The 23,138-nt window shown below is 43.4% G+C and overlaps 1 protein-coding gene and 2 long non-coding RNA genes across 7 annotated transcripts; 2 read left to right on the top strand and 1 right to left on the bottom strand.

Moving 5' to 3' along the window:
- Positions 1–117: 117 nt before the first annotated feature.
- shep (RNA binding motif single stranded interacting protein alan shepard) lies at positions 118–21,935 on the bottom strand. 5 transcript variants are annotated; one of them, XR_015321599.1, is made up of 10 exons: positions 21,483–21,933; positions 16,256–16,363; positions 15,603–16,015; positions 14,298–14,448; positions 11,517–11,815; positions 10,546–11,027; positions 9,648–9,980; positions 9,051–9,181; positions 5,498–8,624; positions 118–3,783 (listed from the first exon to the last, which is right to left on the bottom strand). XR_015321599.1 is itself a non-coding variant. In XM_022791845.2 (8 exons), the coding sequence occupies exons 2-8, from the start codon at positions 16,013–16,015 to the stop codon at positions 8,487–8,489; spliced, it is 1,947 nt and encodes a 648-aa protein (XP_022647580.1). In that variant the 5' UTR covers positions 21,483–21,933; the 3' UTR covers positions 4,930–8,486. The 5 variants fall into 5 exon arrangements, 1 of the variants encoding a protein (XP_022647580.1); XR_015321601.1 differs by lacking the exon at positions 21,483–21,933 and adding an exon at positions 17,185–17,324; XR_015321610.1 differs by lacking the exon at positions 16,256–16,363 and having other exon boundaries at positions 11,517–11,800; positions 21,483–21,935.
- On the top strand, positions 3,782–5,658 carry LOC147758526 (uncharacterized). The gene is made up of 2 exons (XR_015321708.1): positions 3,782–4,265; positions 4,659–5,658. It is a non-coding gene; the product is annotated as an uncharacterized LOC147758526 (long non-coding RNA).
- Positions 18,677–21,836, top strand: LOC147758525 (uncharacterized). Its single transcript, XR_015321705.1, has 2 exons — positions 18,677–18,777; positions 20,295–21,836. It is a non-coding gene; the product is annotated as an uncharacterized LOC147758525 (long non-coding RNA).
- Positions 21,936–23,138: the final 1,203 nt, after the last annotated feature.

Raw genomic sequence — 23,138 nt, 5'->3', positions numbered from 1 at the left:
GAATTTTAAAAACAAAACCAACACAATTAACTTGACCACTAATAAAAAATACTAAAGAAAAAGACGTAATAACTACGTTGTACATATAGAGACTCGACTACATGAGAAAAAACACTGTTGTCTTTTTTTTTGTAATTTTTATACAACCGCGACTTCATATTTGTTGCTGTTGGTATTTTTGTTGTTGCTGTTGGTGTTCTGTCGTTTTCCACTGATGACTTTTCAGTTATCCCTATGATGTGGCTATACCTCCATAGTTCTGCGACGCTCGTTCCGTTTGATCATCTTCATTACCGTGTCTTGTCGTTGATCCCGGTGGCGAAGTGTAGCATTTTCGTCGTATATTACATTTGAGGCTTGCAACTCAATTGAGAATAGTCCGCGCCACGTTTGACCACACCACGAATACACTACAGTTCCCGCAGCTATTTTTTTTTCGCGACAGGCTGTGGCTCGTCGTAGTGGGGGTCGAAGCCATATCTGCATGTGGCCGAACAATTCATGCTCACCCACATTGACGTTTCATTCCGTACGGTATCCGTCAGTCAGTCATCGTCGCCGTCGGATGGCTTCCTTCGGCGGCCAGCGCCTCCACTTCGAGGCACCACCGGGTCCCGGAGCGAACGGCGCCATTTACCAAACTCTGGCGCGTACACTTTCTACTTTCTTTCGCTGTCCCCTTTCCATTTTTCTTTCAACGTCTATCTAGGCTCATCAGCTCTCGTCCTGTCCCATTTGTTTTATTAGTGTTGTTTCCCGACCCGCCTTTCACGTCCCTCCCACACACATCGAACTACTAAATCATGTCACCAAACGGCGACCACCTTTTAGTGTATGTATAATAGTGTATGTACCGCCTAGCCATTTTCACGATCAGTATTATCTGCCCCACGATTTGCTTAGCACTCCTCTTCCATGTCGACATTCTTTTCTCGTCGATTATACTACCAGCTCAAGCTTCATACTTTATTCCGTAGCACGTGTGCACGCCGTTGTTCTTTTCGTGTCGCTTCGTACGTTTTGTCCAAAAATCGTTTTTCCTCTCTCTCGCTCTCGCGCGCTCTCTCTCTCTCTTTCTCTCGTTCTCTCTCTCCGTCTTTTTCTTCTCGTGTCCTCTTTCTGATTTTGTTTCCGCTCTGTAGTATTTTTTTGTCTGTTTTACTTGTGATGTTTTCTTTTCTGTTTTTCATGATGTTTTTTCTTTTTTTTTTGCCATCTCCTACTACGCTCTGTTTGCTACTATGACCTTAATCGACAAGTGGCCAGAAGCCCTATCAGTCATCTTTTTCTTTAGTTCTACATCTCTTTGTCTTTATCCCTTAGTCTTAGCCACTTTCTCCATTATTATCGTCATTATTATCAATATTATCAATTCATTTATTTTCTGCAATGAATCGTTATCATCATCCTTTTTATATTCGCCTCCGCAGTTTATCTCCGTCAATCTACCTATCTAAGACAGGGGAGCGGATGTTGCCGCGCGCAATACTCTTGTTGTGTAGAAAGTATTCATTCACGTTTTCCATACTATTTATGATACTATTTAACAACGGATAAATTTCAATGAAAAAATTTTGCGTCGCAGATGTTTCTGATGCCAATGCTGCGTTAAAAGATTGCAGTAATTATTGCTCTGATATAATGGTAATAGATACAACACAATGCGATTAACCAAAGATTAGATGAAGGCGATGTACCACCCCATACTGCACCGTGGCCGCTTTCGTTCTGCCCATGCCGCCGCGCAGCCTGACCGAGTTCAGCACACGTTAATCTTAACGCAATCACACACGCACACACAGAGCCCGCCGGTTCCTGACTACTACCGTCTGCGACAGCGGAACAATGAAAAGGCCGTCGGGGGGCGGGTAGGGTTAGGACTTTGAGCTTCGCGCGCAACAACAAGGCCGCGCCCATTTTCAGACCAGCCACCTCGTATATAATGCGATGGTGACCAATCTTTGCCGATCTCTCTGGCAACGGGTCGTCAGGGCAACCTTGTGGGAATCTCCGCTAAAACACGCCGTCATTCCTTAGCCTAAATCGCACCACGTCATCGCGTCCGCTGGCTACACATTTGCAATATTTTCTTTTCATTTAACACTGGCGTGAGTGTCACACTCCCTCTATAATTATTACTACACCTACTACATCCCGCCTCGCACATTTTGTCATCGACATCGTCGTTATTATTATTCTTCTTACTATTATCATCGTCATCTTCTTTATTATTCTCTTCAGCAAAATCATCATTATCTTCATTATCATCTTTCCTGTCCGTTCCTACCCTACTTTCAATCTTTCTTTTCTCTTTATTTATAGCTACCTAGAACTAAAAGCGAACAGGCAAACTTAAAATTGTTGTTATCGGTGTTTTTTCTGATGTTCCTGTTGTTATCTTTCTTTCCTTGTTTTCGGATCTCCTCTGTCCCGATGAAGGTTTGCGTCTTTGTTGTAGTTTGAAGTGTCTGACCGGATCATTTTTATTGTTTACCCGCCCGATGAGAAGGAATATTTGAAATCAATCTGCCACCGCCCACCCAACCACTACAAAACCACATCTTTTTTAAATAGTAATAATAATGTGTATGTATGTCGAAGGTCTGCACTTGTATTTGCCAGACACTACGCATGTGGTTCTGGTAGCTACGCAAAAATTTGGGTTTCCCCTTTCCTCATCAATTCCAGAAAATTAAGAGCGGTTAGCGGTAAAAGTCAACTCTTTCTCGGAAAGTGTGTCTGTGTATACGAGTGTTGTTATATCGTTGCGTGTTGATATAGTTGTGATAATTCGAGACTGTTGGTCTGTGTCTATGAATGAATTCGTCAATTCAATCCCTTGGGTGCTGTGCTATGGCTTAATCGTCATAAAGTTTGCCCATAAATGATCGACGCCACTAATGACGCAATAATCAATTACTATCGTCGTACTTAATTCGCTTTTATGACTCTAGGTGACATAATGGTTTGTTACTCTCTGGCTTTCTTGGAGAGGCGGCAAAAAGTTATTTCTGTTAACACCGCTGCTGCGTGCCCCCTATTAGTACTAACCATCTTTTGATCATCTTTATTGTTATAATAATTCAAAACCATCATCAACATTGTCATCATTATTATCGCCGTGATCATCGTCAATCAGTCAGTCACTATCAAGAGGGAGGCATCATCAGCGTTAGCATCATGATCAGCATTATTATTACCATTACTATTATCGTCGTCATAATCTTTGTCATCGGTTCATCAGTTTCATCGTCAGCATTATTACGATTATTGTTATCATTATCTTTCATTATTATTATTACCCTTTTTCTTCATCTTTTTATTAGTATCATCATCATTATTATTCATCATTATCATTAATCATCTCATGTTATTAGGAGGCACTGCTCTGTTTTTGTTGCTGAGTTTGCTGCGGGAAAGGTATCCTGCTGCTGGGGGGCAAGACAGAAGGTAGCGACGAAAGTGGCTGAAAGTGTCTGAACCAGGGCGGAGGGAGGTGTTTTATGGAAGTTCGTGTTGACCATCGTTTGTACACAACTCCCGCCGTCGAGGCATACATTGCCACTGGACTGCTCGATCGCACTGCATGACAACTGTTGTTCGTGATATCCGGCACACACTTGTCCGTCGTGTAATCACTTCGTTGCGTGGGCGTTACTCGAAGGAGTGCCATGCAGTGTTTGTGAGCGGGCCAGCCGCTTTGTGTGCTGTTTTCGCGCCGCATCAATCGGTAGTAATAGTGGTGGTAGTAAGTCGCATCTCATCAGTCGATCATCAGGCGATCTGTCAGTCAATCAGACAGTCAGTCGGTCAGACATACAATCATCAATTACGTACCAGTTGATCACGTGTTTCATTATCAAGTTATTCATGATCAACAAAATTAGCATCATTATATGTTATTGTGCTAGCAGCAACTTATGTTTTTAATTTTCATCATCTCTTTTTACTAATCAGCATTTCACTTCGCATCAGTACTAAGTATTTGCTGTGGCGCTTGGTCAAAACGACCAAGAAAAACTATTCAGCTAGCACGTAGTTTCAAGGCTCATTAGCTGGCGCGGGTTCGACTAAATCGGTTGTCAAGTCGTTGTCAAAATTGGCCGTACTTCTTCCCAAAAACTTAGTCAATAGTGACTGACTCTTGTGCATCTGCGCAAATGTTAACGTGTCCATATGTGATTACGTGTGTTCGTGAATATAAACAAGAAACCACAAAATTAGGCAAACCACGAACGAGATGGATTGCCTTATCTTCTAATAAGGTTAATAGACGGCAACTGCGGTTAATTTGATGTACTTCTAATTAAATTTGTATTCGACCCTATATCGATGGCGCATAAACTATTCACTGTAGTGCAAAGTCAGGTGTTAGTTATTTGTTAATTAATCGGGAAAATTAGTGCAAGAGGTAAAAAAACACGGGTATATTATTCCATTCGTATTCATCAGAAAAGAAAGTGGTTCTGGACGACCTTTGACACCTCACGACCCCAGAAGATAAAGATTGTTCACCCACCAACGGTTATCACCCTGTCGCAGTAGCGTTCACTAGGTATTATCGACAAAAGGTTTTTAATCGTCGAGATAAGATCCCAATGAGTCTAGCGCAACGCTCAAATCTACTAAACTTAGACATATAATTTTATACGTTACAGTAACTGGCATCACAACGCTATCGTGAATATCGTTCATCTTCAAAGCCAATAGAGCTGGATCTTCGAAATCGCCCACTGGGAATAAACTTGAACGTACCCGCACTTACTGATGCATACGATAACTTGTATGATAATATGATAATCTCATAGGTAATCTCACAGAGAAGTCATGGTTTTCGGCATATTTAATACCGAATCATCGACATCAATCAAGAACCGCAGCCTTAATTTATTGTATTAATTCAATGCAACACAAAGAGTGCGCTTCTAGTAAAGATTTGACTACGAGGCAAGTCAAAGTTTTATTATTCTCCTGTGCTAATTAAATGAAATATCAGCAATGTCTCGAATTAAACCGATCGCAAAAAAACCCGCGGCTTTTTGTTCTTACGCAACAATAAATTTAGTTGTAGTAGTAATGTGATGATCACTTCATTCTCTTGCTTCTTAATTCAGATCTGATTACTTGCGCTAATGTTTTCAGTTACTGGTATGCTATACCAGTCCTATTTCAGTTATGGTGACGTCGTTCATTATCAGCAGTTTGCTACATCGTTAGCATAGTGTCCCTGCCTAAATTTTTCTTTTTATATGATAGCAGTCTTCGGCGTCTAGTTTACTCATGTTGTTTTGTATATACTCAACATGTCCTCCTTTTATATTTCATATTATTCGGTCATTATTATCATTGGTTTTCTAAGCACGTTCTCTGTTTTCATAATCATCATCGTAACCCTCATGATCGTAATTTCATTACTGTCTCTGTTATTATTATTATTATTATCATTTCTGCCTTCTTTGCATTTTACTCATTTTTTATTACCATCAGTTCTGCTTACCATCGGTTTTGTCTTTTTTTTTTTTTTTAGAATTTTTCCTCAGCACTTTTTCCTGTTTGTCCGGTTTTCTGCACTCTTTGTTGGCGTTATGCGTTTGTATTTTTCTATGATGCTTCTTCGTTTCGTCTATTTTAGCCGGTTGGTGGGCGGGGCAGCACAGGTCAGTGTGATCTTTTCCCTCTGTTCGCTCGTATACCTCTCATGTTTATCCCTGTATCGTTTTCTTTCCTTCGTTTTTAGTATGTAACTGTGGATCATCTGTGTGTAGATTTTGTATTCGTATATTTTGCTTAGAAAAACGCACACACTTTCTTGTCGATCTCGATGTAAATGTGTTACGTTGTCTTCAGTTTTATTATAACTGTTGTTGCTGAAGTTGTTGTCGATGTTGTAGGCCGTTATTCATTATTTCTTTATATCTGTATGATGTCGACCATAATGTGTTCAGTGTTCACCACGTACCACATGATGCCGTAGTTCCTCGGAGAGATGACCATCTCGACTTAAGGACGGCTTTCGTGTGTATGTGACCAATGACTTAATCTTTTACTCTTTCATGCATTCACACATTCGCTCCCTTACTTTCATACATTCTCATCTTTTCTTTTTACGCAGTTACTCGGTTTGTCAATGCGTCATCATCTCAAATACTCTGCATGTTTTTGTTTCACGCGCACAATCGGATTCAAACCTGACTTTTCCGAGAGATGGCTTCCGGTGGCCAAGCAACGGTATAGTCGAGCCAAACTTCAACCTGTCTTTTCGGCACCTTCTTGCGTTATGCTGTTTTTATTTGCCTTGCCGTTACGTTTTTCAGTGTCAGGAAACGAAACCTACCTCCCGCTCCTCCTTCTGTTTAATAAACCCACAAAGGAAAACGTTCGCCCCGGAGGAGTGTGGCTGCTTGGATTTCCAGAGCAAGTTACCCCCTGGCCCTCATTGCACTCATTGCAGGCTAAAACAGTTTCTACAAGAGGTAGTTGGGCGAGAATGCCGAAATTCACAGTTCTTGATAATTTAGTTATTTATCTCTTACTGCATTACAAAGATAAAATAACAACAAAGCAGATCATTAAAAATAATTTCTTTAAATTACCTCGTACAACTACCACGTGATGAGATACGCAAATAGCCACCGGAGGACACCCGGGAGAAACGGTCAACTCATTTACCTCTATGCTGATTACGACGTAGCATAATCACATGTCAACGCTGCAATCGTTCATTACGTTTTCTTCTTCTTAAATTATCTTTCTTTCGACACATTCTCTCCTTCTTTAGTCCACTGTCTATTCATCGTTACCATCGATATCATCATCGTCTTCATAATCATCTCAATACGCTCATCATTATTATCTTCATTTTTCTCCTAAACCTACTAACCTACTAAGAAGGAGCAGCGGGATAGCAAATCTGCGCGGGGCGCAATCACAGGTGCACAATATTGAGAAGCTTGCACTCCTCGACACTTCTAAACCTTCTCCTCTATCTTCGTTAAAATCTGCTTAGTACATCATCACCACCTGTTAGGCGTTTGTTTAACAAATCCTGTTTTCTTGCGGTATTCACCTTGTCCGCCACTATCGCCCACCTAGCTTCTTCTTTTATTTTGCTTCGTCACCTGCATAGTCGTCATGGGAACAAATATGCCCAGCTGCTGGGTTATTAAATTCGCCGTCTCCATACGTGCTTCTTACCCTTCAGGATCGCGGCAAGCGTCAACCAGCCATTTCCATCCTTCATCCCTTCCCACATCGTCCTTGAGAACGTTACTCGTAGGCTGCGTCTACCAAGTCAAAACCTGTATCAGGAAGTTTTTCCACCTTGCGCGATCTATCTTGATCTTGTTCGTTCCACTCTGTGCGAAATGCTTTCTGTCATCTGTCGTTTTTAGTATTATTCAGGTCAAAATTCCTGTGTTCCTTTTTCTAATTCTAGCTGCTGCCACAATCTGCTTGCCATTTTATCACCAAAATTACTAACTTTCTTTGTATTTTCCACACCTCAGCGACCCGCCATCTCGTCAGATAGGCTCGAGCTTCACCTGGGTAAATCCTATATCCATCCCGTTATTTTCATATTCATTATTTTTAGTGATGGACCATTGTTCTCACGATTCCTGTTGGGGTGTTGTCCCATAGGGTTCGATACCATTTTGGCCAATTAGACCCCGGGCAATCCCCGCTCCGCCGCGCAGACAGCCCCCCTGAAGCCCTTCGGTACTTGCTCCATTTTTTGCTTCTCCTGACGGCATCGTCGATCATCTGTTCCATTTTACACATGCACGCACGCACTTTCACACAGCTTGCTGTTATTATTTTTTTTCACTCGCACTCACTTTTCATCCCAATCACCAATTATTCATCAAATCGACAGAGAGTTTGAGTAATTTTTATTTTGCTGCTCTTATTATGTTACTTTTTCTTGTTGTTACTGTTGAGTGTCGCTGTTCCTGTTGTTGTGATTGCTGCAAATATGCTTGTTGTTCTTGTTCCTGTCAATGTCATCACTACTGTTTCCAGTTACATTATTCGTATATATTTTTTGTGAGGTATGACATGAAGTCATATTCTAGAAAGGTGTATATTGGTCCATACTGACATTGTCACAAAGAAAACGCCAGTATGGTTGTCATGTACCACAAGATTCCAGCTTTAATCGTATTAATATATTCTCGTCGTGAGTTTTATTTGAACCAATAATAACTGTCGATTTCCCATGTCTATATTCTCTGTTTTTGTAATCACCGCCCATCTCTTCGTTACGGTTGTTCTATCTTTCTTGTTGCTTCTCTCTCTGCCTGTTATTGATACCATATCATAGCTGTGCTGCTTTGTTGTTTTTAGTTTTGCTGCGTTGTTGTGGTTGTTGTTACTCTTGTTGCTGTTGTGTAATTGGTTGTCTTTATCGTTATTGTTGTAACTGAAACATTCGTTTCGCGTTGTGGTTTGGGGGCACAAGGGTAGAACAGATCAAAGGGTAACTCTGTTCACTTCTGTGCCTGCGCTCCCTGCCCTCCTCCCGCATTGCCACCCTGTCCGCCTGCTGCATTTGAAGTGCCGTTGCCTGTGGAGCTAGCCGCCGGATACTGGTTCGAAGACTGACTCCCTGAGGATGACTGAAACACCTATAGAAAAACCCATTTGTAAGTATTTAAAAGGTAATGATGACAGATGGAAACTATTGTGGCTGCCGTTTGACTATGCCTACTCTAGCCGTAAATATCGATAATGAACTCGGAACGGATATTGGCTATATATATATATATATATATATATATAACGGAACATCATTAAAAAAATATTAATTTTTTTTTTATTGTATTAACGCCTGTCAACCTGCGCAATGCAACACTGTTTTGTTTAAACAGACATGTTGCATTGGCAGCATGTTTATTTGAACAAAACTTCTTTACTGAATGCCACCTCTAAGTCAAAACTTTTCTATGTATCTTTTAATTGTATTGACGAAAGGAAGACTATTTATGGCTGTGAAATATCTCAGTAAATGAAAAGCCAAAAATTATTATACAAGTATTTTTAAGGACACGTGCCTGTTGTTGCTGCTGGGCGTCTTGCTGGGGATCAGCCCCAACACCTGAATCAACCGATGCGGGCCCCACATCGGTACCGTTTGTCGCTGCCGCCGGCAGAGACGGCAACATCGCCGCAGTCATATATGAGCCTAAGAAAGACATAGTTTTGTCATGTAATGGTTCATGTCATGGCTTGCCTTTAAGAACTACCTCAACATTAAATGGACCGCTAAATATAGCTAGCCTATTATAGGCATTGCTAAGATGGAAATAAGCAACCGGTGACAGGACAGAGAATCGCATAAAGTACCAAATAGGATTTCTTTGTAGTCTTTGTACGACGAAGTACGACGCGGTATAATCGACAGATGGCAACAAAGGTGAATAGAGCGAGTTTGGGTGAATTCAAGAAAATGGAACATCAGCCAAAGCGGTGGCTTGAATGGTTTAACGAAATATCCTAGTGAATAAAAAAAGCGCTTCTATAGGATTAAGGTAAGTGCAAGGTAAGTTTTGACATCGCATAGTTGATATGAAGTTCGTTCTTAGCACTCTTTTCATAATTAATCCGTGTTATGTGTATTTAATATATGTATAGTTGCTTTGAGTTCTTACCGGCGGCAGCTGCAGCAGCAGTGGCCGCGGCGGCATTGTAGTGCTGGACGAGGTGATGCTGCGGGCCCGGCGCGTGAGGCGGCGCTTGCAGACTCAGCTGCTGCATTTGCTGCGCCAGTTGGCCGGCGGGGCCGAGACCAACGTGGGCGGCATAGAGTGTTGCTCCATCGAGGGTGGCCGGCCCGAAACTATGTGGATGGGCACTCGCATGTGGTCCGTGCGGACCGTGTGGTCCTGAGTGGGGCGCAGGACCCGAGTGGATAATGTACTGAGCTGGCGCCGGCGGTTGCTGTTGACCAGCCATGTACGCCCCCAGGAGTGCGGGATCGCCTGCTACTCAAATACACACGAATAATACGACAAACAAAGAAAGTAAATAAAGAAAGAATAGAAGTATCGCGTCGGACTGCACACAACAGTGGCTTTAATTAACATTAAAAAGAACGCACATAAACTGGTCAAGAAAAAGGAGTAGGTAGCATGGCTTGACTTGTTGTATTGTTCAAGAAATTACATTTTTCGATTTGTGTTTCCGACGAGGTACACAACTCCGTGGATGGATATGTTATATATACAATACAAATGTACTGCTGAGAATCTAAGGCAGCTATTTTCGTTGTAACATGAAAGTTTCCTTGCAAAATTAAACTAGTTGCGTGTTTACTGCAGTCGACTAACTTTGTTAGTAAATCATATATACATCTAATAACCACGGTCAGTATGACCAAAAGTCGTATCGAATTTTTTATATTGGATGCTCGGAAATGCGACTTAGCTCAGCCTAAATCGTCCAAGTGCGAAACAAGTAATTGGACTGGTAATCTCTGCCCTCTAAAAATTAAATCTGCTTAAAAGAGACAGCTGCTATTCATCAATCATAAACATTCTAGATACTTACTGTAGATTCCATTTGCTTGCATATACTGAAGGGCACCGCCAAGCTGGAGAGCGCCCCCGGCCAGCTGAGGATGGGGCGTCCCGTAGGGCGCCCTAGCCTGGGGGGAAACATGGAAGCCCGTCGTTTGCACTAGCCCAATGGGCGAGTGCTGCGACACAAGTCCATCAGCGCCGTACAGTGCGGCGGCCTCGTCGGCGGCGCGCGGGGCCCACTGGCCACGGCCTCCGTGGGCTCCGTGACCGCCGTGAGCCCCGTGGTGGCCGGCGTGTCCGTGCTCCCCCTGCTGACCTGAGGCTGGGCCACCTCCATTATGGTGGACCATTTGACCCCCGTGGTGTCCTCCGTGATGGCCAGAACCTTTCGCCCCTCCTTCGTGACCAGGCCCGCTTCCATTATGTTGGCTGTGGTGGCCCACATGGCCACCATGGCCTCCCATTGGCCCGTGTCCGTACCCGCCTTGCATCGCTTGCTGCTGCTGAAGCCTGCAGCAGCCCAGAAAAAAAGACGTCAACGAAGATGGGTATTACAGAAGATCGAACAGATATATCGAAAGTAAGGGTGAAACGAATAGACACATAATGAATAGTTATACGAATAATGGTAATGGCGATTATTGTATATACTAATGCTTGTGAATGACTAACTGAAATAATAATTAATGACGGTGAAGATTTGGTGTCGACGAGATATATATCTAGTTATGATAATATTATCAATGTTGAAGCGAGATATGGATATCTTGCTTCAATATTGATATTAGATTTCATTATTCAACAGATTATCATATGACGAATGTGTGTACATATGTTTTTCAGTACTTATGACACAATAGATTGCGCTGTTGAACTTCATCGACACAAGCTAAACATTAGCTGATTTGATGTATAGTGTGTACGAAGAGGTATATAATAAAAAAATTAATTATAGACAATAGCAGCACGTGGCCTTACTTGTCGATGCTGTGAACGTACCTCTTTTTGTTACCGCCGTCAGCGAACTTGACGAGCAGGCCCTCGGTGCTGCCGTGCAGCGTCTTTCCGTTGAAGAGATGGATGATGTGCTCGCACTTTTCCTTGCTCTCCATCCGCGCGAAGCCTACACCTCGGCTTTGCATGTTCGCGTCGCGGAGAATGCGGGTCGAGATGACGCTGCCATGCTTCGACAGCATGTTCTCCAGGTCCGTCTCGGACATGTGCGCCGGCAGGTTGGCTATGTACAGGTTTGTGGGATCCGGCTCGATCTGGCTGTTCAGGCTCTGCGAGGACGACACCTACACCACGTCACACGACGGCATCGACCAGAACACGACCAGAGCACCCACCAACCAGACCACGGCAAGCGGCACAGTAGTTCGGGGCCAGCAGAGAGAGCAAACCGGTCGGTCAACTAGCTATCCTATGCTGACCGTTACCTAGCTAGCTAGCTAGCTAGCTAGCTAAGCCGTCTTCGCGGCAAGAGGTCTGGCAAACACGGCAAGCAGCTATTCCATTCCCAGATGCAGTAGCTGCTGTACAAGCCATGTCAACGGTGACACAGTAAAGTGGTAACGCTGTGCGCGACCAATGCGATCGTCAAAACAATCAAAGGGGACACTCGTAGCAGACAGTGCCTTATACACACATACAGACTAGCAGAGTTGCCGATTGAATTTTGAAAACTGTGCATGGCTGTCCACTAAGGTACGCTGCGCTAGAAATGTAGTCATTAGTCGGTTGATTAATGAGCACTTTAATGTAGAAAGAATGTAATTTGTATTTAGCAAAAGTGTGAGCTAAAAGCAGCGACAGCAGTGGAGCAAGATGCTGTTCGCAGTTCTGTGTGTATGAAGATTCTGTCCGTACAGGTGCAGCACATGAATGCTTGTTATGATCGCCGAATCTTTTTTGTGTCACCTTCATGGCCCGAGCGTTTGCGCATGCCACAGCCTCTTCCGCGGTCAGCCATTTGACATCAACAACAACAGCTGCGCACATGCCAACAACTTCGCCGCGATCAGCGGCACCAGCAGCAGCTGTGCATGCCACACACACATCTCCAATAATTTTTTCCTTATCTAACTCATTATCTCTCTATACTTTGGCCATCCGACTCAAAAAAGTGGTGCACATGCCACGCCGCTGCGTTAGCTATCAGTTCAGCGCCCTGCCCTTTTACATGCAATTACCCCATCATAAATTTTGTATATATATATTTTTTTTTGCACGATAATACTACCTATACGATGCAACAATAACCTACGCTGTAAGTAAACAATTGAAGTTGCAGGTTAGAAGGCATGCCATGCTTGACATCGTGCCCTGTATAGGCCTGCTTGACACCTGCGACTGCCACTGTGCATGCCAAATTGCTTGCTAATTCACATCCATTGTAAACGACATACAAGCATCCAAATATTTATTAGGACCCAGCTTTATGAAATCGGCGCGACAGTTGTCCCTTGGAAACGAGAAGTCAAGCCCATGTGACACAACCCCATGTATCTGTAATATAGCTACTGAGAATTTGGCAGGTGGTTGCAGGATATTGCTGAACAAAAAACTACGTTCAAAAGAACGACCTAAACACAGATTTGTTTATTTTTCACTAACTGGTAAAATAATCAGTGTTCTAATAATATTCGCTTCCCAAATACTTGGAAGGGATATATTTGTACCAATGTGAGGCCCATATAAATAATTATCAAACAAAATGAAGATATCAAAACACCCGACTTAACCCAGAAGTAGATTTCCTTCTATATTCCATATGAATTAATTTTGTCTCGTTCACTAGCTTGATTACCTTTAACTGTAATCATTGACAAACAAAACAAATTGCAATGCCTTGAGCAGGCACTCCTCACCAAGAGACATTCTCTCCCAATGCGCCGCTCTTGAGCTCGACACGCAGTTATGACAATAACTAGGTGTCGTGACGTCTACATTCGCATGCTACGACTTGCCTTGGTATTTCTAAGCAAGCAGTCGGAACAAATATGCCACACTGCGTATTGGATTCTAGCGCACGGCTGCCGGCGGCCTCAGTCGACACACGTCTCTTTTTGTGTGACAACAACCTGGCAACTGCAGCAACCTGCTCGTGCTACCTGATATAGGCTACATGGAGGCACTAGAGAACGCTGCATGCCATGCTTACGAACGCATCACTGGCATGTCGAACGGAGCCCCCACCACTGCGATGAGGACATTCGACCACGGCTCTACCAACGTCACAAGACACACGTCGTTACGTAGATACGTGCGAACACTCATAGCATATATATGTGCATATATATATTTGGTCAGCAATAAAAAAATAATTTTCTGACTTAATCACAGATTTCACTTCTTTTACCTTTCTATTGTATTAAGTTTTTTGGCAAACTAGGTGGTCAATTTACAAGTTAGATATTTGCGCGATACGTTAGGAAATCTATTAGTAAAATTGTAGTACTTGCGACGTACTCTGCTACAACAAAACAAAAATTAATCAAATCGAATCTTTTGTTCAGAATTATTCTTTTCTGAAGACAAAAATCTGGACGTATCGACTAAGCTTTTGGTATGCTCTAGTTTAGTATATCTGTTCACCCTGGGCAAAAAGGTTTATTTTGAAATGAAGTGCACATCTGTCAGATCTAAGTAGTATGCTGCCACAAAGGCCTGGTCAAAGTTAACTCTCTGCTCTTCACCAACAAATGTGCCACTTGATAGAAAACCGATAAGAAAGAGACTCTTGTATTTTGGGTCCTCTATTTGTTTACCGCGACTCACCTTAGCCATCTGTGCCTGGATCCCTTGCGACAGCAGAGCTTTAACCGCGCTTTCGGCTTCAGCCGCCGTATTAAAGTCCACGAATCCGTACCCCTTACATTTTTGTGTGTCCTTGTCGAGGATCGCTTTGGTTGAGATTATCGTGCCATAACTGAAGTAATGTACACGCAAACACATATGATCAAATAGTGAAAAATAGATTGCAACAGACAAGAACAATGGGACATCCCAAACCATTCATGAATACATCGTATAAACATCTGGTTTTTAAAGGGAAGTGTTTTAGGCAGGCAAGAATATTTTCTGGTCATCGAACTAGTTATGATGTACTTAGCCTTCATTATCAACATTACAGAATATATTACACCCTTGAGTGATCGTTATGAAGGAAGGCATTGGCAGAAATAGTACAGTTTCATCTTAAGATAGATTTACTTGTGAATTTATATTACTAAAAATAACGTCTATTATCAAAATACTTCTGACTCCATCGGAACAGCGAGCAATCGACCTATTGTTATACTTATGATAGCTATAGCCGTGACAATCAATAACTTGATGCAAGGTGACACGCTACCAAATGAACCAATGCAACCAGCTCTCGTTCCATTGCCGGGCCATCTACGTTACATGATTTCCCTTTCGACCATCGACTCAACTGAACAGCGTAAACTTCTTGGTATAACCATACATAAAACATATCTGCATTCCGACCTATGTACTAGACCCTGTTAATGCTTTTTACGACGTTTCAGCGCATTGTAGAGCAATCGCATGTTTTTTATGTCTCGTACATTATACGTAGACATCTGCAGGAAAAATTACTTAAAATGTGGTTGAAAGAAGGTCTGCGTCACTCTGCATCTCGGCTCATTTGCGTAAAATACTAGATACACTGACAAGCTACTTTCATCTGTGTTACTATGGGCTGGTACACCTTCATCCTGGAGTGTGCTGCGCTGTATATTCTGTCAATTGATTGAATATTGTTTACGAGTGGGCTTTTTGCTTGTCATCACTCTCCCTGGTCCACTTCTTTGTTGTTACTACAGTGACCAAATAATCCACTGAAGGTAAGCGCAGGCCAATCTTTGCGGATGGCAATCATCATCCATCAGTTTAACAAATAGGATTTATTTTCGCGTAGGAATGACACACACTAACCTGGTGGAATTGAATCAAGCGTCAACAGTCCTAACCTAACAAATTTTTAATAAGTACGAGTGCTCGTGATATTATTACATTGGAAGACCAATGATCTTTAATTCGATGACCAATATCGCGGCTTGCTAAAAGTCAACTTACGGGAGACAGAGGTTATACAAGTCGCGATCAGTCGTGTTCTGCGTAAGTCCTTTAATGTAAAGATTAGTCTTTGACAACTCTTGCGCTTGCTGGGGTCCCGCCATACCAGCGAGACCCGCCATTCCGGGTTGTCCAGCAACGGCGTGTGGACCGAGTTCCTGACCGGCGTGGCCGCCCGGACCCTGTGGGACCTGAAGTGCCATAGGGTGACCGTACATCGCCTGTGGGATGGCCTGCGGATAACGAACTTGCGGCGATGAATTCTGCTGGTGGTAGTAGTAGTAGTGTGTTCCTGCCGGGGCGGCGATTAGGCCAAGTGTGGTCTGGCCGCCAACCTCTTCGCTGGTACCGTTTACGTACGCCCCTCCACCGCCACCACCTCCGCCGTTCATCTGGTGACTATTCGCAACCATCTGAAATCAAAGGAAGATAGACGATAACAAGCAACAGTTAAATGTTTCTTGCAATTATAAGCAGACAATATAGATGCATGGATTCGTTGTATTTTGATGTGGAGTGAGCAGACAAATGCCGCATCACTCAGGTAAGCATCAGAGATATACGAGAGCTATTAATACAGAATTAGTGTTACAAAAATGTAAATAGAGATTATGTGGCCGTGGAGTATAATGCAGAATAACAGAATAACTCACACGCTTGAGTTAGCGGCATTATGTCTGTTCTTAGGTGGGTTTCTGTAGGTTTCTCGTACTCCACCACCGATGTCTGTTTTACTTCACATAACGTTAATCGTCATTGTACTGAAAATGGCCACGACCAAGTAAATTTTCATTATTTTGTTTTTAAAAGGAAACTTGGTCTTCTGGAGAAGATTCGAAAGATGAGAAGCAGTATATTATATTGAACAGATACTCCCAAGACAGCCATTGCTACGACGTAGCTGGCTAAGCAAAAGCTCTCCACCCAAAGAATAATTTCAACAGTTTCTTCCCGCAGAGTACAATCCGCAACAATCAAACCGAATACCAGTTCGTCGCAAAGCAGATTTATTATAATATCATTGGACATGTCGCTTTCTATTGATATGTTATGAAACCATTCTTTTGCTCGTTCACACACTGCTCTTTATGTCTCTGTATGCGCTGAAAAACAGAGCAGTACATCAGATATTCCCACTGCTTAGTTTTGCTAACACTTTTTTCATCTAATGCAACATAGTTTACGCTAATCCAAGGCTTATAGTAAAACTAAATACTAAATAATAGTGATGATGAGCCCACAAAAAGGATCTGTTTGTTCTAATGACCCATCGCTGCAAACGGTACCTAACACGACGGTATGTCATTACGGTAGATATGCTGGATACATTGAAATCCGGAATTGTAGATCTCAGACAAGACACAAATACAATAGCAGGCTTATACTCAAATACAGAAACAATTCGAAGCTGTACAACAAGCACCTCAGCTGGTTCATCAAATTCAACTACTCTTTCATTATGAATTATTAATTTCCCATTCATATATAAGAAGAGTAATTCATTGCTTTGTTTATAACCTTGACCTTGTATATATAGTAACAATATAAACTATATATAGTTAAGACGTTGACACATGCTTACTATGTTAAAATCTCTGATCTTTTTCAGTCGATGACATTTATGCGGAATGAAATTTCGCAATGCGTCCAAATCGTTTCACTCCCTCCTCATAATGCAGTCATCTCAAGGAATAGCATGTCATGCAATGCATGGCAGCACGCTGAAAATTCGGGAGTACCTGCGGTAAAACGAGACCAAAACATGTCTTCAAAACCGGCAGACGGGGCAGCTAACAATTGTAACTTCTAGCCGGACACGGACGCCATTTTATAGATACTGACATGACACTTAAGTGACACGCAAAACGGAGGCAAGGATCAAGTAAAATGCGTACAAGGCATGCACACATGTTGACCAGAACAATTATACAGACTTTAAATTTGTTTTATTTTTCCATAGACAGATTATAGTGAATTTAAGCCTAATCAGCAACAACGGTAGCTCTTCAATCATACTTCAATTGCCAATTGAAATGGCTAAAACAATCGCCAGCATGTTTCTACTTGTGACGTTTTCACATACAAAGTCGTAACTTGTAAGCTTTCTCAGGCTTGAAACCCCTATCGCCCTCCCAGATGAATGCGGCACGGATCAGGATACATAAAGTAATTTTCTTAGAATGTGCCCATTGAGCACTACTTTACGACCTGTGTAACATCAGTTGACTGTCGGAATTTAGGATCAATGTTGGCTCCAATGGTAACGGTACCTACATTAGAGCGCTATAGTTTGCCATACTAAAAATCATAGCAGGTAAAAAGAAATGACAACCGAGTTGGCATTGCGCAGGTTTTTTTCTTAAAGTATAGCATTAAGACAGAGCAAATAGTCGAGCTAATCACAGAAGAAATAAAGGCACGAGTGTCTCAATTTGACGCATCTGTGCGAGGAATTATGAAGAGTGGATGGAATTATTATTAAGAATACGGCCATTGGATGCAAAGAACAAGTTAGATCGCAGTACAAATACGCATACGAATTCAACTACCATTTCTGCAAAAGGTAATAAGAAATTTGAGTCGCAGCTTTTATTGAGTATCACATGTTTTCTACCCCGTAAGACTAATCGATCCCATACTGGAAGTCAAGTACCCTTACATGAGAATCGCAGAACGAATAAAACAACGCTCGAGTCGTATGATGCAAAACTCATGCAATGAGCGCATATAAGTGTACGATGAGTCAGCAGTAGACAAAAGAAGATACGATGTCAGGCAATGGAAAATGCGCTACGGCTTGATCAAGAGGCACGATTCATTCGCCGCCATTTCACCACTGTCGGCGCTGGCCTGGCGATCTGTTCGGCCATAGTGGACTCAATTTGCCTCACATGCAAAACATTGTCTTCAAAACCCTTCAGGGCCATTCTAGAAACACACAGGGTCCCATTCCTTTTGCGAAAATTCCGTTTCCGGATCCTTTCTTTAACTACTAAGTCGACTATCGGAAGTCCCTCCCCCCCCCCTTTCATCCATGTGAAAAGTGGCAACAGCGAGCGCTTCTCCCGGCTATCGTTCGCGCCATTAGCACATGGCACCACTACTAGTATCTCGTTGAGAGCGAACTGGCGACATTCACGGCTCTCGTCGCTTTGACTCGTTCGCCCGCTTTGTGGTAAATGTGCCTCCATCTATCATTGTAATGCCATTGGACAGTATTATTCTGCCGTTATTGTTGCTGTTACCGCCGTTGTTATTCCCGCCGATGCCTGTCTGCTGGTGATCCACAGACAGGCAACTGCGCGCCAAGAGAGCGATGGACCAAATGGCGGGCCGGGCTGTACCGGACCCGGGCAGCTGCCAAGTGATGGTTTTGTTAGCGAAAGTGGCGGCGATGGCGACAGCAGCGGCGTTCGCCGCTCCCGCCGTACTGGCAGGAGCAGCAGCCATCGCTACCGCTACTGCACCCACCAGTTACCAGTGGCTCTAAGCCACCATCAATGGCTTGCAGGTGCTGCTGACAATGCTAGCGGGCCACCATATTACAATACTGCCGCCGCAAGGAGTTAGTCACCCTGTTAATGATTATGATGATAATAGAGCTGGTAAAGTCCTTCAGTGGCGCACAGATTCCGCTGTCGCCCTCATGATCGCCTACACCACCCCCTGTAGACAGCACCATAAACAAAAACGTCCGATAGCGCAACGAAATTGAAACATCTTCTTACCAAGTGGAGTTTAAAAAGCTAGCAGTTCTTTCGTGAATTTTTTCAGATACACCCCTTTTCCTCGGTGACAATGGTGACAGGAACGTTGGCAGAAAAAGTATCTCGTCAACATCCGTACAAATTAAACACACTACACCCGATTCCATTGTCACCGCTTAAGTTTGCCCTTTACCCTCTCTCCCTGTTCGAAAATTAGTCTGCCGTATCCGATGCGCCCTGTCACAAACTCTCCAACAGAATAAAAGCTTTAGAAAGCGTATTTGCGCAGGGGATGTACACCGTGAGCATAATGAAGGGACACCAAAAAACACTTGAATACGCGCCTTAGCACACGCACAGATACATGGGAGACAAGGAAAAGGCTAACACGCCCTCTTTGACTTCAGAGGCTTAGAAACCATGGATTCTGGTCGGTGTTTTAACTCTCGTTCTTATAAGTGGTGAAATCTCAACACATTAAGGAATTAGATGCCGTGTTGAAACGCACTCACTCAGTCGCTTGACATAGTAACCCAGTGAGTCAGTTAAAGGCCCGATCACTACATGAGAACTTCGTTCTCCCACAAACTTCATTTCACACCTTAACAGGGATGCTTTTTTTCGTAAAAATCGACATTGATACCGGCAGGCGAAGAAACTGATTTCTTCTATTTAATCACACCTGTTGCCATCGAAAGGGCTTGAACTATCCACCCCTAGCTTTTTGTCGCAAGAGATTAACCGTCTTAGCTATCGTGCTGTCAAACGGTGTCCGCCGTTTTTAAAACGAATTGCACGAAGAACACCACTAATTTCTCGTCGACGAATATCTGACGAGTATCTCTTTATAGGCGAAAATGGCAAATCAGCTGTCCCACATTATTTGGCCAAGATCGGCAGGTGCTCAACAGCCGTCTATAAAATGTATATGGAGCGCATGCAAACCGATCCATTTGGTCCTAAGAAATTGTACTTTTTTTTTCAGATGCGCCCTCTCCACTGGTTCGCCGTATAGTAGATGAACTACAGGATCAGTCGTAGATGAATGAAACCAGTAATCGGACGGACTATCCGATGATAGTCAATCTTCACTCAGCCGGCAAGGTATCCAAACAAAAACGACATTTTCGTTTTCATTCATTCAGTCAGTGGGTCGATCATTGGTTTTCTCTTTATGACAGCTCCTTTCCGATGCTGCTGCCCCACCTTTTCCAGCGCCGATCGTGTCGGCCCGATTATACGCGATGTCGGATGGGAGAGCCCTCGATGCAGCCTGAAGCTCCCACACCATCGTATATAAACCAGACGACAGTTTTCAGCCAACAAGGAAAACACCACTAACCAATACGCTCCATTGCTGAACGTGCACATAAATCTCATCAGGCACAGATCTCTCACACAAACGAGATCAAGAAGATCCGGCGGTTGATTTTTGTCATGGGGCCAACAACAGAATCGTTCGCCGCCATCACAACAGAACACAGCAAGCACTACAGTGGTGATGATTATGCTAATGATGATGATGATACGAGAATGAGCAATATCATTACATTAGCAAACGATGATGCTAAGAGGTATGGATAAAATACTACGCTACGAATTTTACAGGTGTATACTCTATAATATACTTCTATGGTGAATGGATTAAGGGAGAGAAGCAACCAAAAGCGAGAGAGGTCTAGCACACTCGAGCTTTACTTGTGATACGATTGAAGTACGACCGAGCCTGGCTAATTCGATGGTTGGTTCGCGTTTTTTTGGGTCTGGCTTTTGCCGCTGGGATCGTAGCGAACACAGGGAATTGAAATAGGTACACCCAACACAGACATTCGGCACATCTCGTTTCTCTTTCGTTCACTCGTTCGTTTGTGAAAAGTGTTTTGTTCAGGCGTTCTCCGTTCGGCCTGCTGCGGCCTGCCTGCCTTCCCGTCTCATGTCCAGTTTACTCGGATTACCCCCTCCGTTTCTTTCGTTTTAGGGTAGGCTGACTAACTGCTTGCTATCGTTTAGTACAGACCAGCGCCACCGGCGGGTTAGCTGGTTTGCCTAGCTGCCTGAGTCTGGCTTATTGCCTTCCTTCTGTTGCCGTTTCGCTTGCGCGTCCAGCACGGATTGACTGACTGGCGGCATTTGGCGTCGACAACTTCTGATTCGACGCACTAAAAACACTCACCGGCGATTGAGCGGTTGTTGTAGGTCCTCTACCTTCGGTCAGAGTCGGCTTTCCGCGATTTGTCTGTCCATCTTGCCTCTCTGTGTAACACCACTACTGCTGCTGCTGCTGCTCACTGGTTCCCTTGGCTGCTACTACAGCTGCGGCCGCTGCCTTCTTCTGCGTAATCGGTAAAACTCCGAATCGTTCGTAGTCCGGGCCGGCGGTCCGCGACGTTTACGATGGCCCTACGCCTGGATTACCGCCACCTTCACTGTCCACCGCACCGCCCAGACACAAGCCCGACGCACGAGCACCAGCGCACAACTGTACAACAACTTCACTCGGCAGCAAAATGGGCCGATTTCTCAAAACCTTCGGGGCCTAACTACTACTATCTCGCAAATATACACAAAGTAGCGTCCCTAGCAGGGAGCGGCCGAATGCTGGTGGCGCAAACCAAAATGGCCGTCGCCGCCAGCTGATTCATCCTCTGAAGCAGCAACACATTAGGCGGCCTGGCGGTGAACACAAAGCGCGCGCAAACTTGAATCTCAGATCAGCGGTCCGTTGGGAAGAAATCGCGATGGCGGGCTGGGCTCGTTGTTAGTTGATAAAAAGAGAGAGAGAATGAAAACGAACAAAAAATTTACTGACAAAAAAGTCCATGTTTAGCAGCAGCGGTGGCGATGGCGCTGCCGTTGTCTGTTGTCGTTTTTTTAAAGAGTTGGGAAGAGACGATTTTTTCACTCACAGGCGCGGTTAAGCGTTTGCTGAGAGGGGAATAGAAGCTCTACGGCAAACTCTCAGATCTTTGAAATTAAAAGTTATTTCTCATTCGTTCTCTCCTTTCTAATTATTTTGATGATTTGGCAGATTAGAGCTAGTTTTGTTCTTAGATTTATTCATATGGAAAGAGGATGTTAAGGACCGCTTTGATATTTCGGTACGGTAGACAACATTCTACCGGTAATCAGTACGAGTGCTGTGTAAATAGAACTAATTGCCCTTATTCCAGGGAGCTATCGCTTTTAGTTCAGCAGCAAAATTAGATTGAATCTTACTTTTATTTTTAAGTTCAGTTCAATTTTTAATCCTATCCTATTTATAAATTTAATTTCGTTATTATTTTTATTTAGTGCATGTTTTATGCATACACGTCACCCCAGTACATTCGTGCATGAACAATGTAATCACGCGATTAAGGGTGTCCAGTTAGTTTTTGCGTAGTAGCAGTAAATAGCTAACGCAGTTGCTACAAACATCCGTACCAACAACATCGTCCCCCTCCTGGCAAAAATAACCAATGAAAGAACAAAACAATGATGTCATATTTCATCTCTTTTTGCCGTGCCCTGATAAGCAGCATGCGCCTTGATCTTCAAACCGTCTCTTTAAAAAAAGAACTGTCATTCATTAAATTTCCTTCTGGTTAAGGACGTTTGTTTTCAGTAATAACACCAGCTCTTTCTGCTGAGTCGCCACCGCTTTCGGTTTCATGTTGATGACATTTTAGCATCATCTATGGTCTCTCCTGCCTCTTGCCTGCCCGCCAGCTTTTGTGTATCGTTGTGCCGTTGTAGCGGTTCTGTTCGCTTCTACGAGAGGCGGTTTATCGCTCATTCAACTATTGCTCATTGAGTGAATCCGAATAGCATGTTTGTTAGTTGCTGCCGT

Source organism: Varroa destructor, unplaced genomic scaffold (genome assembly GCF_002443255.2).
Source record: "Varroa destructor unplaced genomic scaffold, Vdes_3.0 BEIS01000001.1, whole genome shotgun sequence".
NCBI lineage: Eukaryota > Metazoa > Arthropoda > Arachnida > Mesostigmata > Varroidae > Varroa > Varroa destructor.
This window is presented reverse-complemented; position numbering and strand designations above follow the sequence as displayed.